At 44.6% G+C, this 18,898-nt stretch overlaps 1 protein-coding gene across 40 annotated transcripts; it reads right to left on the reverse strand.

Annotated features, from left to right (window-relative positions):
* Positions 1-105: 105 nt before the first annotated feature.
* akna (AT-hook transcription factor) lies at positions 106-18,464 on the reverse strand. 40 transcript variants are annotated; one of them, XM_078955669.1, is made up of 24 exons: positions 18,320-18,463; positions 17,008-17,142; positions 14,729-15,115; positions 13,454-13,925; positions 13,080-13,383; positions 12,206-12,280; positions 11,106-11,241; positions 10,519-10,613; positions 10,368-10,427; positions 10,180-10,298; positions 9,991-10,096; positions 8,370-8,551; positions 8,059-8,262; positions 6,991-7,216; positions 6,023-6,129; positions 5,710-5,945; positions 5,496-5,634; positions 5,084-5,233; positions 3,866-3,990; positions 2,972-3,094; positions 2,740-2,838; positions 2,502-2,639; positions 2,275-2,413; positions 106-431 (listed from the first exon to the last, which is right to left on the reverse strand). In XM_078955669.1, exons 3-24 carry the CDS (start codon positions 14,964-14,966, stop codon positions 185-187), a joined length of 3,720 nt encoding a protein of 1,239 aa, XP_078811795.1. In that variant the 5' UTR covers positions 14,967-15,115; positions 17,008-17,142; positions 18,320-18,463; the 3' UTR covers positions 106-184. The 40 variants fall into 40 exon arrangements, with proteins under 40 accessions (XP_078811795.1, XP_078811799.1, XP_078811794.1 ...); XM_078955673.1 differs by having other exon boundaries at positions 8,134-8,262; positions 10,519-10,610; positions 13,454-13,949; XM_078955668.1 differs by having other exon boundaries at positions 10,519-10,610; positions 13,454-13,949.
* Between the last annotated feature and the right edge of the window lie 434 nt (positions 18,465-18,898).

An 18,898-nucleotide genomic window follows, 5' to 3' on the forward strand; every position in this document is an offset into this window, starting at 1 on the left:
ACCATCAGGAAACAGTGGAAGCTGCCGGCTTTCCCCTGACACAACCGTGCTGAAGGCAGAAATTCAAGTGTGCCCCATCACCAGTGAAAAATGGCTTCAAGAGTCTTAAAGAACAGAGTTTTTATTGACTTTAGTCCTTGTGTTGTTGTTTTTGGGTTCTTCACTCTGGCGGTGAAGGGGTTAACTAGTAGCTGCAGGACTGAGCCAGCAGCTGCTGGTGCTGCAGGCCTGCAGCCAGAGAGTGAGCCATGTGTCTGGAGGTGTGCTTCATGAGCCGGGCCGCTCTGATGGCTCTGCTCAGAGAACTGTCCAAGCGCCGGTCCGCCTCCCAGCACCGCCGGCTCCTCCCCCTCCTGCCATCAGAGCCTTCGGTCCCCCGGGATTCATCTGGGATCTTGGTGGGCAGCAGGAAAACAGGCGAAGAGTACAAGCTGAAAAATGTATAAAAAGGTTTGTTAACGCTGAGAAACCAGAGTTTGGAAGATCGTGTACAGTTCACCAAACTATTGTGTCTCTTTGGATCACTGAAATCAATCTGTGATGATTAGTTTGCCAGGTGAGTTTAATTAAAGGAGAACTACTAAAGAAGGATGAACCACATTAATAAGCAGACCAACTTTTTAACCCTTGTGCTATCTTAGATGACCCCACCCTCACATTGACGTGTTCTCCCTACCATGACAAAGGTGGATAAAGGTGGAAAGATTTCATGTAATCCACGGACACCAGTGAAGATCACAAATCATTGAAGAAAAAAGGTTCAGCGCACTGTCTAGTGGGTCTAGATGACCCAACTCCCAACGTTAAAGTGCCTAGGATAGCACAAGGGTTAAAAGGAATATGGGAAAGATAAAGGATCTCTGCTGTTGAAAAGTATTTAAAATGATTTGGACAAGGTATGAAAATCTTGGATGTTTATCGAAAAATAAAGCGTGATCTTCATACCATTAACCCTTGTGCTATCCTAGGCATGGGGAGGGTAATAGAGTAGTTTGTCCACCCCTGCACTAGACAGTGCGCTGAACCTGTTTTCTTCAATGATTTGTGATCTTCACTGGTCTCCATGGATTACATGAAATCTTTCCACCTTTATCCACCTTTGTCATGGTAGGGAGAACACGTCAATGTAAGGGTGGGGTCAGCTAAGATAGCACAAGGGTTAAGAGATCTGTGGGTGATTTGGAGCACACATAGGTTGGTGCAGATAAAGGCAGAATGAGAAAAGTTTTGCCAGAAAAATACATCGGATTATGAGAACAGCTGCTAAAATACCATTACAAAGCAGCAAGCACACTTTTGAAGCTGCTGGTATCTAGAGTCCCACAAACATCAAGGTGTAGGATCCTCCAGAGGCTTGCAGCCATACATGAACCTTCCATTCAGCCCCTAAACAACACTCACAAGCAGGAAAGGCTGCAGTGGGCCCAGATATCCATAAGGACTCATTTTCTTGTCCACTGTTAATGTTGTGGAACTCTGCTGTGCATAATAATGCGGAACAGTGACTTTGAAGGTTCTTATTTTTGAAAAAATACTGTTTTCTTTAGGATGCTTTTTCAATAACATTTATTATACCATGGTCTGAGTGAATCCTCGATTGTGATTGGCTGCTGGGTGCGGATTAAAAAGTTATAATCTACAGTGATAATGCACGTCTACAAAAGAAGTTCCGGTCACAAAGTTTAAATATTCTGTATCACTGCGCTGGCTTGGCTGGCTTTAAAACAAACTTTTGCTTCATCATCTGGACAAAAACAAGCAGTAAGAGGTGAACGTTCTCTCTGAACTGATGCTTTATTTAACCCATCATGACAATCATATATATATCGCTTTTCTTTGCCGCTGCAGTCAAGGTCGGCGTGTTGTCATGTCCCTTACATATAAACTCTAACGTTTAGTGACTTGAAAATTATGCTGACTGTCATTTGCATTGAGTATTTAGGAAAATCATGAAAAAATATAATTTCCATAATAATTTGGAACAAGCTTATACTAACAGCGTTTACAATAACCCACGATTGGCGCATTCTTGAATGCACCACACAGACCCATAGAGTACAGTACCTAGCATTAGAGGTAGAGGGGGAAATTGAAGGGCGGAGTTGAAGGCGGGGATGGGCAGAGGCCGTATCACGGCTTTCATTTTAAGTTATTCTTTATTTAAACGGTGGATCAGATGAAGTAAATGATGGATTTGTGTATATCTCTATTTCTTGTGCAGTTTTCTATGACTCTTTTGATTGAAATTAATGACAGAAAAATGTGGCTGCTCACAGGAGCTGCGGGGGGGCCACAGATCTGCAGCAGTGCAGCTGGACAGGTGAAGCTCCGATGGATGTACTGCTCGCTGCTCCATCAGGAGACTCTCCTGCTCGGGGATTCGGGGATGAGCGAAGCTCTTCTCTGTGACGGTCTGTAAAAAAAACAACAAAAAAAAGCATTTTGAGGATGTGTTCCTTTCCTGCACTCTGGATTCATGTTTGTGCCAGACGACTGCAGACCTGATGACAGGGAAACGTTGTAGCCTCTCTGAGGGCATCTGAGGCGGTCTCGGGGTCCACACAGATGAAAACAGGAGGGCCACCTCTGCTCTCTGTCTCCACCAAGAGGTCCAGCCGGAGCAGAGATGCCTGTGAAGGCTGATTAAAACAACTCCAGGAGGTCAGGGAGTCGAATTAAACATAAAAGCACTAAAACATGAATCTGCAGTTTTTCTGCTGGGGATAAAGAGGTTCTCACTCTCAGGGCGTCCTCTGAGACTCGACAAACAATGAAGACAAAGATGATGCTGGTCTGTGCCGTCTGCGTCATCGGTTCGGTCACAGGGGATGCTCTTCCCTGAAAAGGAACAAAAAGCATTAAAAGACATTTGGCATTAGCCTGACATGGTTACGTCTGGGTTTGGCTAATCCTCTTAACTTTGTTTTTTGAGACAGAAAACAAAAATCAGGCTGGTGGCTGCTCTTCTCACATGTCTGTGTGGTTTTGCTGTGAACGGCAGCTGTGCGACAGCGGCCTGATGCTGCAGACGTTTGAGTGCGTCTGGATGGGGGAGTCTGAGGCGGCGAGGAGAGCTGCCCGTCTGAGCTCAATGCTGAAAATAATAGCACAACACACATCCATAAAGGCGGCACGTAGTTCAGACCACTAACTGTAGATGAGAACTGGACTGAGTGACCCCTCCCCCCTGGCGTTCCAAACAGGAAGTAACTCGACTCCTTCAAGAATCCCATAGACTTCTATAGAGACATAAACAGCTGTGACATTGTAATGTAAACCATTTTCTATGGATGACGTCAAACTCGCTCGGTCCAGTTGTCAGTCATTGGTCCAGACAAAAACAAACACGTGTTACAGTCTAGATCAAAGCTTTGGGTTTGAACCCTCCAGTTCGTAGCGGAGACTCAATGAATCTCTGGCAGGAATATTTCAATTTGTCATTATTAAACTGATGAGTATGTATTTTCTTTTTTTGCTGAAATAAACTCCTCCTTTCAATATTTCATTGTATTTATTTGTTTCTTTGACTCATTTTGTTTTGCTTTCTTTCATTTTTTTCTTATTCTCAAAAGTTGTGGACCTTACTGAGGCCTTCCAGCATTTATCAGTCCCATCATTTATTTGTTGTTTTGCTTGAATAAAATAAACAAAAGTCATACTATCACAAACACTAACATGCTGTTTTGTTGTCTTTGGACAAAACTGCATTTCTTAAAACCATAAATAGAGGATTTTATAGAGTTCCAGTTAAAATCCTTCTGTATTCTTATGTGTACAGTTATTGAATGCTGATATCGTCACTATTTTTTGTCTTTTTGAGGATTTGGATGTTACGGTTCCTGATCCAGAATTAGAATGGACTCACAGAAGTGGTGATGAGGCTTTCTTCTTAGTCCAGAAGATGATCTCTCCCACGTTTTGGGTCTGAGGTCCTCGTCATCTTCACCCTCATCAGCTGTTTGTCTGACGTGGCTGGACTTTGTTGCAGACCTGAGCAGCAGCAGAACCAACAGAAACAGCAGATTTGAAAAGACTCCAACAAGGTTGGGATCGTCCACTGACTCCGGCTGATCCGACTTTGAACTTTGGAATAAATGTTTGAGCTGTTTAACCGCTGTGGAGCTGTAAACATTCAGCTTCTGACTGAGTCTCCTAGTGAACAGCAGGTTGTCGGACAGACATTGATGCTGTTGTTTCGAAAAAGGCCCTTTGGGCAGGTCTTATGCCGTAAATACATCCAATAATTTCCCTAACACTTTCAAAATGGTTTAAATTTAAAGAAACCCATTTAGATTTTCATGGTGTATATTTTTAAAAAAAGCTCCTTCGTACAAAGCCTTCATTAAGCGTCTGCCCTCCCCAGGTAAATAAACATTAAGCAGAAGCATTTACACAGAAACAGTGGTCAAGGCGAAATAACATTTTGATGCCCCAATCGTTCAGGACAGAGACAACATAACTAACTGGATTATGTTGCAATAAATATTCGTTTAAAGACTGAAAACAATCATGCAATTCCCAAAACATAACCATACACAGTATTTGAAATAACAGGTGTTTAGTTTAACAGACTAAAGACAACTATGGTGTAACTGTCCTGAGCCGTCCTGGTTCATACTGACAACTGTCAGTCCATTAAGGCACCTTTGTGACTTTAAATATGTTTTTATCAACTTCAGTTTGGTGAAGCTTCTTTCTGCAGATGCACAGATGTGACGGCAAATCACAATGTCACCCCCACATTTGGATGTGGGGGTGACATTGTGTATTTTCTTCCAGGAAAAGTATCAACAGGAAAATTGCAAAGTTCTGTTTTGGCCACGGTGGAAAAGACTGCATCGCCGACATTCAGGTCAGCCTGATCCCTGCTGGATGCGCAGTGTGTCCCAGCACGTTTTTAATTCATCATGTAGCAAAGGTTTGAGCTATTTTATACATATATTTTAGTTTTAGTTGAATTTGTGGTGTGCCAAACTGTTAAAAAAACAACAATTGGGGCGGTTTGTAGTGCTCTCCAGCAGATGGCCCCCTGGGCAATGGCCAAGGCGGCCTACGTCCAGGGCCGGCCCGACACACGTCATACCTGGTGGGAGGCGCTGAGACGTTCAGATGACAGCAGTTGTGCGTTTGAGGAGCTGCTCTGTCAGAGTGGGACGGCCTCTGGCTCCTCATGCAGCTCTCCACTCTGTCCCTCAGTCTGCTCACCTCCGCCTGCAGCGTCTGGATCGCAGCGCTGACAAACACACAAACGGCTGCTCAAGGAACTTTACATCGCAGCGAGATGCCAGTCAAGTCCAAAGCAGTGTGAATAATAACACAAACAATCGAGTCCATCATCACAACAGCAGTTGATTCTGGAATAAACTAAATAATATTTGAACTTTTTCTTTTTTTTGTTTATCATCGATGTATTTACTGCATCCCAGTTTTTTTTTAGTGTTAACTGCATGCTGCTTCTGTTTGTGCAGTGGTTGCCATGACAGCCGCTCACTCACTCTGCAACCTGGCTGGAGCTCTTGGCTCTCAGAGGGTCGCCGTGGTGACGCAGGGTGGTGCTGGAGGAGCCTGAGGGGGGTGTGTGGAGGGAGTTCAGGGTTCCTGTGTTGCTCTGATCCAATTCCGATTCAGACTCGGCTGTGAATATGGAAAAATGTGCAGAATGGTTTCACCCTTGGGGCTCAAAACTGCTGAAGCAAGAAAAAAACTCACCACTGTCACTGCCGGGAACCGGACCACTGGATCCACGGCCTGCTCTGCTGGGTTCTCCCTCTCTGACCCTGTTCTGCTGTGAACAGGTGCGCCTCCTCTGACCCGATCTGGTCCTTTTTTCCCGCAGGTCCCCTCTGGGCTTCTGAACCACCCGACTGAACGAAGTGGAGGAAACGTGAGCTGCAGCAGCTGGACCTGGCTGACACCGTTCTGGATTTTCCTCCTCTGCTGAAACTCTGTGGCACAACAGCAAATGTTCAAAGGCAGAAAAAACATCTTTTTGGAGAAAACTGCAACAATGAAGACATCATGCCTCTCTGTGGCCCTCTGGTGGACAGAGCAGGGAGCTTCAGCAGGAGCGAGGCGGCTGCTCTCTGAGCCCACGAACCCGCTGTCGGTCTCTGGAGAGACGACCCCATCCTGTGAGACAAAACGGGGACCCAGATTCCTCAGTTATACATGTATGGTGTTGTTTCACAAAAAAGATTCCTATTTATTACTTCAAAGAAAAATATACTTTTTATCATGCAGTTAGTTCAGAAATGTAACTTTATATTTTAATATACGCAGTAAATAATCACTGTATGCAAATTCATTTATGGGTCCTGGAAAAGATAAAGCTATAAAAATTGTTTAACTTGAGTCAAAATGAACAGATTTTGACTGGTTGGTTTCTTAAGTTTTAGTTATGTCGGGCCAGTAGAGGCTCATAGAGAGGAGCAGCTGCATCTTAAGGGGAGCACTGGTGTGTTTTGCAGTTCCCTTGAGGCTTGTCCAGCCATCTCAAGGGACATCTTTGAAAATGGAACGTACCATTGTTGTTTGTGGTAACTGTATCTTGAATTTTTTGTAGGAATTAATGTAAGTCACATGCACTTATGACATCTGGGTGATGCTGTCGTACGGTGCCCCTTACGCTTTACTCTAATAATTATTTTGGTGCGAGTCCTGATCACGCACAAATGCTGCACGTTGTGTGTGTGTGCTGGTTATACGTAACGGCTCGTAGGACATCCACACAAACTGCTCAAATGAAGACATTCTGTCAGTCTGCATGCACGGAGCATGTGAGCAGCACTAATGATAGTTAAGAAAAACAATAGAATAAACGTTCTTACCCTTACTTGTCATAATTAGTGTTTTCTATGACCTGTCACGCGCAGCACACCTCCAGTAAAAATGTGAACCAAATCTTTTGCTCTACTGATTCACTGAGAATTCTCCTACATGCACCACGTTCTTCAGCCATTTAGAACAGCTGTGAACATCTGAACTGCAGACCTGTGCGACGGGTCTCCTGGGGGCCCCGCTAGCCTTCGAGCTCCTGTTTTCCGGCGGCTCCACGTCCACCATGCTGCTCGAGCTGCTGCTGTGGGACTCCGGCCTCCTGACGTGACGGCCCAGAGGAACCGGGAGCTTTGAGGCCTGGCTGCATCCTGGAAGGCTGGACCCGGGACTGTGGCGTCTTCCTGCGCCGCCGTCGTGATCCTGATGATCTGAAGTTGGTCTGTCAACAGAAAAGAACTGAAGTTCAATGAGGGAAAAAAAACAAAACCCTCTATTTACAGCAGTTTTATCAACCCAGAAGATTAAAAAAGGACTGAAATGTGTCAGTAAAGTCAGTCAGTGCTGTTTTCATCACTGAGTTAAACCTACAAAGAACAGCAGTGATCCTTATTAAAGGTTAGAAACAGAACTCCTAAAATCAAATTTAAATCAAACTTTATTTTGACAACAAAAACCATTCAATAAAATATTAAGATACATTACATGCATTAATTTTCTATTCCCTTTTGGGGTCACGGGGCTGCCAGAGCCTATCCTGGTCACTTGTGGGCGAAGGCAGGGGACACCCTGGACAGGTCGCCAGTCTGTCGCAGGGTAGAATGTCCACAATCACACACCCATTCACACTCACACCTATGGACAATTTAGAGTTGCCAATTACCCTATGAAGCATGTTTTTGGAGGGTGGGAGGAAGCCGGAGATCCCGGAGAGAACCCACGCATGCACGGGGAGAACATGTGAACTCCACCCAGAAAGGTCCCCCACTGATGTTCTGGTTCAGGTCCCCCAGCCAGGACTTGAACTGGGGGCCTTCTTGCTGTGGGGCAAGAGCGCTAACCACTGCGCCACCATGCAGCCACATTACATGCATAAAAGTAATAATTATGAAGTTTAACTTAGTTAAAAGCTAAACTAAAAGAGTGAGTTTGTTTTGATCTCGAGACCTCAGACCTTCACGATCGCAGGAGGAGGCTTCTTCATGCTTTTTGTTCTGACCTGCACCTGAGGCCTGAGGGTCACAGGTGTAGCTCTGACTTTTTGTTCAGCTTCATGCTTCTTACTGTACTTCTTTTTTATGGGAGTGAGGAGTTGAGTGAAGAAACAGAAGCTTTTTCTCTGCTGCTGTTCGGACGAACCCCCGTGAGTCGGCTTTCTGTCTTCGTCCTTCAGCTCCTCCGGCTCGCTGCTCTGCTTCCACGCCTCCACGCTGCAGGCCAGTTTTGAAGGCAGCAGAGAGGGGGTCTTCTTCAGGACAGCCCCCATGGCTGTCAGACATAAGGAGGAGAAAAACAGAAGACCACAAATCTCATTTTGTGACCCAAAAATGAGTGGGGGTTGTAACAGATTCACAGAAAATACAACGGTCACTCACCAATCCCTTGGCTTTGGGAAGTCCTGGATCATGAACTGCTGTTCATCAACCCAAGGTCTCGGGTACGGAGAACTGAGAGTTTCTTCACCACCCACTTCCTTGTGTTCTCTCAGTTTGCTGGCTGCGCCCCCCACCTCTTTGGTTGCTTCAGCTCGATGAACCCCAAAGCCATCAGACGGACTCTGAAGGAAGGAACAAGAAAAAAATCTCTGCTGGAGAATGAAATAGAATTGTTAGATCTGTGGTTCTTTAAAAGGTAAAGGTCAACTAGAACCGTATGCTTGGGATCACCTCCACCCTCTTCTCCTCCAGATGCCTAAGACATTTTTTCTGCGCATTTAAACTGTTTAAATGTCCCAACAAGGCTCAAGTAGGTCAGTAAGTTCAGCATAATAAAAACAGACTCGTAAGAAAAATGGAACCCATTTAAGAGTTAATTACTCCCACATTACTTTTTCATCCATCCATTCATCCATCCATCCATCTTCTTCCACTTCTCCGGGATCAAGTCAAGAAGGCATCCTCTGGGGGGACCCCAGTGAAGCGTCCAGGAGGCATCCGGACCAGATACCTGAGAGATGCCACCTCAACTGGCTCCTCTGGATGTGGAGGAGAGGTGGTTCTACTCCGAGCCCTATGCGGATGACCAAGCTCCTCCCCCTATCTCTAAGGGAGAGCCCAGCCACCCTACGGAGGACGCTCATTTGGGCTGCTTATATCCGGGACCTCGTTCTTTCGGTCACAACCTAGAGCTTATGACCATAGGTGAGTATTGGCATGAAGATCAACTGGCAAATTGAGAGCTTTGTTTTCTGGCTCAGCTCTCTCTTTACCACAACGAACCAGTCGGACGCTGCTCTAGTCGGCCTGTCAATCTCACGCTTCAATCTGTCCTCACTTGTGAACAAGGTACCCCAAGATACTTAAACTCCTCCGGTCAAGAACCATGGCCTCACACTTTGTGGTGCTGACCCTCATTCCAGCTGCTTCACATTCCGCCACAAACCGCCCCAAATGCACGCTGGAGGTCCCGGCTATTTTTATATGAAAAAATATAGAAGGGAGGCATGGATATTAATGTTTTTTGAGGCATGGATCTTGTATATTGTTATAACAAAGTTTAAAAGTTAAAATCAGGTTTTCATGTCTTCATCTTTGGTCATCCACTGGCATATTAACACTGAATCCATCATCACTGATGGAAGCAGGATTCTGTAAATGAAGCCTGAAGCCTGACGGCCATGTTGACCAGAGTTTATTCCACCCACATCAACAACCGGAGCTGAGGCTTGGATTAACCGCACAAGCGGAGAGCGTTCTGGCATTGACCGACCAAGAGTCAACAGAGCAACCAGAAAGTCTTGTGTGTGTCTTCATGTGTCAGCAGGGAGCGCTGTGCAGGTGTGTATTGGGGTTTTATGTGCTTTTATCTGCCCGAGAAGAAGCTGTCTGGTTTTTCCACAAACTTCTGCACTAAGAGACGTGTGAGTGAAGTGGGAGAGCAGTCATGGTCATTCCTTCAAACCCTCATCGTCTCCACGTTTCCCTCCTGGGAACAAACTGCAGTGGGATCAGGGAACACTTCTGCTTCACATTCGGAACACAAAGCTGCTGCCGGTACCTGTGGAGTCGGGGTCTCCGCCCTCTCAGAGCCGTGCGAGTGTTCCACCTGCTCCCTCAGCTCCTCCAGGTGAAGCTCACACTGAAAAATCAGCCCTTCCAACTCGCTTCAGCAAAAACCAAAGATGCAAAACAGTGCTGAATGACTCAAAGTCAGCTGATGGTTTTTAAGTCTGGATGATGGTCTTACCGCTCCGGGTCTAAGGGGCAGATTTCTGCTCCGCTCCGCTGCAGCCGTTTGTGTTCATCCAACGCTAAAAGGTATCCACTCTCCAGAGAGTTCAGGCCTTCAGCTAGCTGGCAGAAGCCCTGAGGAACATCAGCAGAGGGTGATGACGGAGCTGTGGAAATGTTAAAGACACACACCAGATTTCTCACCTTTGCTTCTTCTGCAGGTTTGAGTTTTCCCCTCTTCAGGAGATTCTCAAAGGTTTGCAGCTAAAAGAGGGTGATCAGGGATTAATGTAGAGCTTTGAGCAGAGTCCAGCCGCTCTGCATGAAGGTTGAAAGGGTGGGATCGCTCTCTTACCTGCTGGAGGAACTTCTCAGTCTGGCTAAAGAGGGAACCGGCGAGCTGCTGAGGTTCTGCTTTTCTGCTGAGAGGCCGGCCGTCTGAACCCTCTGCTGCGTGGACACGGGTCAAAGAAAAACAGAAGACATTAAGGTTAAAATCTGAGTCCCACTCCATCCTCTCTTGATCTATTGTCAAAGCGTTCCCAGTGATCTTTTAACTATGATTATGCTGATTTCAGCCCAAAATTTAAAACTGCGTCGTTTTCTAGGACATAGTTCCTGCAGAGCGGCAGGAGAAATTCTCCTCTGTTGGCACGAAGCAACCCCGCCCCCACTTCCCATTCCCCATTGGTGAGAGCTAAAAGAAGACATCTTAGGCCAGCCCAGTGTATTTTTCTACATCACAAATAAGCTCTTAATCAAAGCCTATTTCTCTGTCTGCTCCTGATTCACAACGATTTGATAAAGAAATACTCAGGAATTAACTTTTTATTTAATTTTCTTGAAACGTGTCCTCAATCATTGGAAAAAGGTCACAAGAACATGTACAAAAAAACACAATTCTCATCGGTTTTTAAGTAGAGAGAGAGTGAAAAGTCGAACCCTGATGACTGCGACAGCAGTAAGGAGAGATGAGCTGAGCCCCAGAAAAATCCAGGTTTAGGAGTTTTGAAGCAACATTGTTTGGTCCTGAAGGTAGAAAGCGGCCTGCTTTTGGAGGGTCAGCATACAGATTCACCTGGAGGTCAGAAAAAAGCAAACAGGTTTGACATCTTAATCCTGCTGACTCGAACTGAATTTGGAAGATTTTACTTTCTTTTCTGAGCAGACAGTTTGCTTTTTTTTCCTGTTTGTATTTTCATATGGCAGCATAAAATGTAAATGTGAGCATTTAACACGAGTGCTCATAACCTGAGCACTGATCAGGACTCATGAAATAGATATGTGACTCCATAAAATAATAATAAATAATAATAAAATCATAAAAGAAATGATCAAAGTTGACCAAAAAATAAAGTGAAACAGCACAATAACAAAAAAGACATTTTGTGAAAAATGCCAGAGCCGGGTCTTGAACCAGCGAGCTTCTGCACCACAGAAATAAGCAAAGGTTTTCAAGGATCCCTCATGTATTTCAATGGAGGCAAAAATCCTGCAAATCCTGGAATATCTTGAAAAGTTCAAGGGTTAAAAAAAACAAAACTCATAACTGGAAAAGGCTGAAAGAGCTGAACATTATAATAGTTGCTGGATGGTTAAAAAAAAGCTGAAAATTTGTAGAAGGAGTTAAGCAGCTAAAAATGGCAGAAGAGACTATAAAAAAGAAAGAGAAACAGGAAAACAATGGGTTGAAAGCTTTGCAGCATTCAACCAATAACAGCTAAGGCTTCTTATGCTGAAAAACACAAAAAGTAAAACCTTCAAGCTTAGGTTTAAACCAACAGATCATTAAAGCTGTTTGCTTCTGACTCAGTTCTACAGCTTTCTGCAGATCTTAAAGTTCTGCTTACAACCCTAAAGCAGCTCTGACAGGTGATTACGTCCAACACCAAACCAGCAGCAGCAGCAGCTTTAAAGCAGTTCTGTGACCTAATAACTGCAGCCTGCATAAAGCCCCAAAACAGCTGCAGATCTTCCTCTGAATGAATAAACCCAGGACAGGATGAAGGGATGAAGTGAGGCTGGATGTCCGCAGATATGACCTTGGCTTCCAGGCGCAGACGATCGATGGTGTTCTCGGCCTCGGCGTACTTAGTCAGCAGTCTGTCGTGTTCGTCCTGCAGCCGGAGGAAACAAGACAAACGGTGAGGAGGAGCAGCTGCCCCAACAGCTGCAGTACTCTGATTATTTTCCTAAAAACTTGAGAAAAAAAACTGATTTAAATGCATTTGAGCCTAACTTTTACAGTCTCTCATCCTCTCAATCTCAGCTGTTTCTTATTTGGCTCAGACTTTTAATGAAACTCTTCCTCATCATGCTACGGTCTGCAGCGCGCTGAAGCAGCAGAGACTCAGAGCAGGGAGCTTGTGCCCCCCCCCAGCACATCTTCTACGTCACAAATAAACTCTTTTTCAAACAGCGTTTTTGAAACTGCTCCTGATTCACAACAATATGAATAAAGAAACACTCAGAAATGCATTTTTAAGCTGAATTTTTTATACACAGTATGTCCTCCATCCTGCGACAGACTGGCGACCTGCCCAGGATGCCCCCTGCCTTCGCACACAAGTGGCCGGGATAGGCTCCAGCAGCCCCGTGACCCTGAACGGGTTTAGAAGATGAATGAATGAATAAATGAAGGAATGTTGTCCATCATCAGAAAAATGCCACAAGAACATGTTAAAAAGACCTTTTTCATCAGAGTGGGTCTTTAAGAAAAGATTTGATTTTTGAATCAATCGGATGATAAATGGTTCCTAAAACCTTTTCCACAACAGATTTAGCTCTGCCTGACTTAAATCTGAGTATTTATTTTAGATCCATGTTGGTACAAAGAATTGGACAAAAATGTTTCCACTATAGTGAAGTAAGTTGTTTGTTCAGACTAAAAAGCAGAGTGTTCCTGTCTCTGAGCACCTGGAGCTGTTCCAGCAGAGCGGACGCCTGCAGCCTGCACCTGAAGTCGGGGGGGACGGTGGTGCTCACAGCCGGGGATCCGTTACCATCTGGGGGGGTGCAGGGACCAGCCGGGCTGTTCAGTAAGACTTCTTTAACGATTTCAGCTGGAGATTTGAACATTAACGGAGGCTCGGGCGAGGCTGATGTCCTCCTCAAGGCTTTTCTGCTCCTCGGGGGCTTATAGACACTTTTGGGGAAACAGACTCTGGGCTCCACCTTGGAGAGGTCTGGTGTGGGATAATACAGAGATCCTTTTCTGGAACTGGACAGTGACAGAATATGAACAACGTGGCTGAACGGTAGCTGTTTCTGGGTCTCAGAACGAGGCTCACCTGGATTCAGCAGCAGCCTCTGTTGGCTTCCGCTGTTTGGATCCGGAGTCGGTCTCGAACGGGCTGAAGGCTCGGAGGGTCTTAGAGAGTCTGGTGTTGGGACCGTGAGGTCTCGGCTTGCAGGGTGACGAGGTCTGCAGTGCCCTGACCTCCTCCTGCTTTGCTGCCGTTTCTCTAGAGCTGCTGCTGAAGCTGCAGCTTGGATCTGCTGCGGCGTGTTCAGAAGAGGATGCTGCTGGCCGTGGTGAAGCCCCAGCCACCTCTGAGTCCGACTTGAGGCTCGAATCGCTGATGCTGGACTCAGGACACGGCTCTGCTGCGATTCCTGGGACTGCAGCAAATTCCTCAGCAGAGAAATGGAGGAGGCGGGTCCAAAGCAAGTCTGTGGCGGGGGATTGGGAGACTCCACTGAGAGGATGCTCCTCTCTATTCCTGCTCCTCCTCTGTTCGCCTTCTCTGTTGGTCCACACCTCTGTACGAATCACCAAGTCATCATCTGATTAAAAACAACATTAGTATAAGAAAAAAGCTTTTCCTCTCAGCAAAGATCAGCTGAGTGAACGACAGCCTTTTATCAATTAATGTGCTCAGTATTGATGCTTTAGTTTCTTCCTTCAATTAAAGTTTGCAGATTTATTTCAAGTGTAAGTAGGATGAAATCCCTTAAAGTCCCGCTCAAATCGCCTTTTGGTCTATTTTCAAAGTGTTCCCAGTGGTCTTTTAAATAGGATTATGCCGCTTTGAAAACAGGACAAAATCTCTGCAGAGCGGCAGGACTCCATCAGAAACTCATCTCTGAGTTGTGGGCAGGACTTTAGGCATGGAGCATACCCCCCCCCCCATTGATGAGAGCTTTCTGTTTCCCTTCTGTCCCTCTAACTGACAGCCTCTGTCAGCTCAGAAAACAACGTATATTCTGTGTCACAAACACGATCTTCTTAAGCTGTTTTTTTTCCCGTTTGCTTCTGATTCACCACGATTTGAATACAGAAATCCTCAGAAATGCAATTTGAAGCTTAACTTTCTTTTTGTCCTCCATCATGAGAAAAACAGCATGAACATGTTAAAAACACCATTTTCCTTGGAGTGGGTGTTAAATTCACGTGAATGAAGGTTTTAGGACGCTCATAGACCAACAACATCCTTTATGTTTCACAACATTTTTTCTTGTTTTTGAGACTCTGCGGTTCTGTCTGTGGGGAAAGTGGCTCACTGGTTTTTAAGAAAACAAAAACGCCTAAATCCTTTGGATGAACAAAATCAAATGTAGCTCACGTGACGGCTGAAGATCCTCCTCTGCTGGTTCTGGGTCAGCGGGTGACGGCGTTCCCCACACAGCCTCTGGCAGCCCGATGATGCCATTCACGTCCATGTGGCCCACAAAGTCATCCTCTCTCTGAGCCTGCTCTTCATCCTCTTCCTCCCACGCATCCTCGGTGCTGCTGGGTGAGGCGCGTAAAGGAGCAGGGGTCCAAAAGGAGACCCCCGCCGTGGTCTTTGCTCTTCCTTCCATATGCCTTTCTTCCAGAAGCAGCCTCTTCGTCTCAGCAAGGCCCAGGAAGTGTGTGCATCTTCTCCAGCTCTGAAGTGAGGAAGACTTTGGAAGTGTTGGCAGATGATGCTGAACTGCTGCTGGGACGTCCCACAGCCATGGGGGCTTCTCTGCTGGGCAGGAGAACAGAATCTGAATGAGAAAAGAGGTCTGTTTTTTTAAATAATAAACAAGCTTAAGAACTGATAAAAAAAAGAAATAAACAAGTGAAGTAAGTAAAATCCTGAATACATTTATTTAACTTAAAATTACTGATGGATAAAATATCAAAACAGTAAATCATTTTATTAGAAGATCATCTGCATAATTTGTATCATTTTTCTAATCAAAGTGAGTTTTGCTTGATTTTAACAGATGAAATCAAAGTTGTCAGTAACATTTGTTAGAACAGATGTGAATTACAGCATTTTTGCATTTTAAGGAGGAGCTTTACAGTCATTGAAGCTTTTTTCCAGTGAAAGCTATTTAATTAGCACTGCAAACACCGTCACAATAAACTCTGGCTAATCTTGATAAACTTGGTTTTATGTCAGTCTGAACATAACCTTTTTAAATCTATCAAACAAATAATCAATGTGATGATGGGGATGAAAATAAGGATTTCTGGCTTTTAACGTCATCTTCGATCATCCATCCATCAATCGGACCCGGGTCAGGGGGTCGCAGGCTAAACAGAGATGCCCTGATCTCCCCTCTCAGCAGAAACGTCCTGCAGCTTTGCCATGGGAACTCCAAGCCACTCCCAGCCCAGCTAAACGGGGGGAAGACTGCACGTGAAGGGGCTTTCCCCCAGTGGGACACCCCTGGAAAACCTCCTCAGGGCATGTTTCCCGTTTTACCTCACAATCTTAACGGACAGAATTTCTAGGAGCAGCCAAGGACCAAAGGGAGTCCGGTTTGGGAACCAGGTTTGATTTCATCCCTGCTTTTTACAGATGATGCTGTTCCGTCGACCTTTAATGAGCATTTGAGCGCTTTGCAGATGAGCGGGAAGCTGCAAGAAGCAGAACCAGCACCTCCAAGTCCTCTGCTAGAAAAAGGTGGTTTGTCCTCTGCTTCAGGAGAATAAGAGCGGTTTTAGTCTCAGCCACATGACGCTGGATTTGCTCCACACCTTCCAGAGTGATTGAAGGTTCGTGGGGGTTCCCCCGCCCAGCCCACACGTGCTTTCTAGATTTGGAGAAAGCGTTTAATTACGCCCTTACAGCATTCTGTAGGAGGTGCTCTGGAATTAAAGTACCCCTGTCAGGACGGTCCCACCTCTGTACAACCAGAACAGGAACTTGGTTTATAGTAGGTTGAACCTGCTCCCAGTGCATTGTGGGAGGGATGCCCCTCATCCACAAAAGAGACATAATCATTGATCTGTTATCAAAGGCCAAACAGATAATGTTTCTTCCTGTTCAACATGAGAAAAATATTTTTTTTCCATGTTTTTATTTTTATTTTCAAGCAAACTTGCATGTTTTCTCTTCTAAACCTGCCATTCACTAAAGTCTACATAAACATTAAAGCATAAATATTAAAGCACTGCTACTTTGAGAGACGCCTTTGCTTTGAACAAATCAGGAAAAGCTTTCTTCATCCTGCAGAGGTTGGAAGACGTTTCGCTGAAAAGCTCATTCAAAGTCAAAAAGTGCTTTAAAGTTTATCCACGAGGCTTCTAGAGATGAAACCTTTATTATTATGATAAAGTCGTAACATGAAATGTAACATATCAGTTCAAGACAGAAACCAGGTTAACTTAGCATTGAGTTTCTGACATGTTGTTACCCTTTAAGGAGAAAGGCTGCATTAAACCGAATGCCTCCAGCTTCACCATAGCAACTGTTCAAAGTGCATTTGAGCATCAATAGGTGGAGCTGAGAAAACTATGAATTTAAACTGGAATAGTCAATCATTTCTTTATTTTACTTTTTTTTAAGCGAGAAAACAAAAGCCAACCCAACCACAGAACACTTCTGCACACGCCGTTGCCATGAAAAAGGCATCAGCGACTCACCTGTTGCTGTGCTCCCGCCTCTGTCCCGGGAGAGTTTTGGATTGATGTCAGATGGAGGGGTGGGACTGAGCTGTGTAATCCCTCACAGGGGGGGCTGCTCAGATCATTGTGTACAGCGTTAGGGCACACCAGCTCCTGGTGACACACAGACAACAGGCATATGATCAGACTGCCATGAGTCCATGATGGGCAGGTGATGCCAAGTCCGTTTTTTTTTATTGGAATTTGCTCACTTACAAGATGAACTGAACATCTTTTGATCTATTTTCAAAGCGCTCCCAGTCGTCTTTGAAAATAGATTCGGTTTATGTCACAGCTTTTTTAAACGGCGATCTCCTGATTTAACCCAATTTGAAAAAAGAAATATTCAGAAATGTGGTTTAATCTTAAACTATTTTATGACACAAAAGCTAAAAGAACATGTTATACACATGGAGTGAGTCCTTAAAGCTTGTTATTTTGTTTGATTTGATTTATTAGTTCATTTCAAGCATTGCACACAATACAACAAAATCACACAGATAAATCCAACTCATTACAGAAATGATTAAATTCATTTGTTTAAAAAAAGCGAAAATTGCTTTTTTTCCCTTTTGTTGTAATTTTCACAGCTTTGTTTTACTGCCAGGTACATTTTTGTTAAGTTTAAATTCTATTTATCTGAATTGGAAGTAAACAGAGAGAAAGAGATGAGCAGAAGCATCAGTTTAGGTGACAGTTAATCTCCTTAGGAGTCACCAGCACAGCTTAGGACACTGGACTTATCCTGGCAGTCCTGATGGAGGAAATATTGGCGTTTTACTTTTTCAGTTTTTCACGACAAATAAAGTCCTGCCTCCCTTGTGAAAAAACGGAATCCTTCAAAACTATCAAACCAAATAACAATAAAGCAGAGAAAAGCGTGATCCAGGCCTGAAAATCACCACACAGGATGCGTGCATGCAAACCGCAGCAGAACCGCACAAACAACAACAACTCTGCATGAATTGAGTCGCAGCTCACAAACTTGGTTGCAGAGCAGAAGTCTGATTCCTCCTGCGCCCCGGGGTCACCATGGCAACCCGCCACAACAAACTGTGTGATTGTGTCAAACACAGAAAACTTTTACTTTTCTTACAACAGTGCATTTTAAAAACACCTTCTAAGTTCATTTCCCACTTCTCTGGTGTACAGAGAAACTTAAAAATAAACGACCGCTAAACGACATTTGCAGCTTCAATGACAGTAAACGTTCTCACAACTTCATGCTTACATGTCAATCAAAAGTCAGAAACACCGCGTGGGACAAACAGCATCACCTGCAGGCTCGCACCTTTCAGCAGAAACCCTAAATGCGTCCATTTCTCCTCCAAAGCGGCGCTCCTGCTCAGAACTATCAGTCCTCGGAGCGTGGCACTGATTTAGCTGGGAGGCTGGGAAGCAGTAACGAAGGAAGAAGCTCGTGGTTAATTAAACCCTGAGGATGTATTTCAGGCATCTTTTTGACCTCATACACTCACGCAATTCATATTTTCGTTCAAATATTTGCAGAAACTCTTACCTATTCTAACAGTTAACTTAATATACACGGAGTTTGTAAAGTGTATCTGAGTGGGTTACACATGCCTGACAGGCAAAATTGAGGTCAAACTAGTGTTTCATCGACTCACTTAAATCCAAAATCTACGAGGTGATTGGCTAATAAGGGAAAAAGTGGGCGGAAATTAGCCACAGATGACCAATGGTCACTCAGAGGTCCGAGAGAGGACTTTTTATGTATGTATGTATGTATGTATGTATGTATGTATGTATGTATGTATGTATGTATGTATGTATGTATGTATGTATGTTTGTATGTATGTATGTATGTATGTATGTATGTATGTATGTATGTATGTATGTTTGTATGTAT

This window comes from Oryzias latipes, chromosome 12 (genome assembly GCF_053564925.1).
Source record: "Oryzias latipes strain Hd-rR chromosome 12, Olatipes_Hd-rR_3.1".
NCBI lineage: Eukaryota > Metazoa > Chordata > Actinopteri > Beloniformes > Adrianichthyidae > Oryzias > Oryzias latipes.

Excerpts from the sequence above, each read along its gene's own strand:
- akna (XM_078955681.1), bottom strand. The coding sequence starts at position 18,348 with ATGGACGCATTTAGGGTTTCTGCTGAAAGGTGCGAGCCTGCAG. Across the intron at positions 10,614-11,105 it reads CTGCTGTCGCAGTCATCAGG|CAGAGGGTTCAGACGGCCGG; the intron begins GTTCGACTTTTC and ends GTGTCCACGCAG. Across the intron at positions 2,839-2,971 it reads CAGCAAAACCACACAGACAT|GGAAGAGCATCCCCTGTGAC; the intron begins GTGAGAAGAGCA and ends GTTCCTTTTCAG.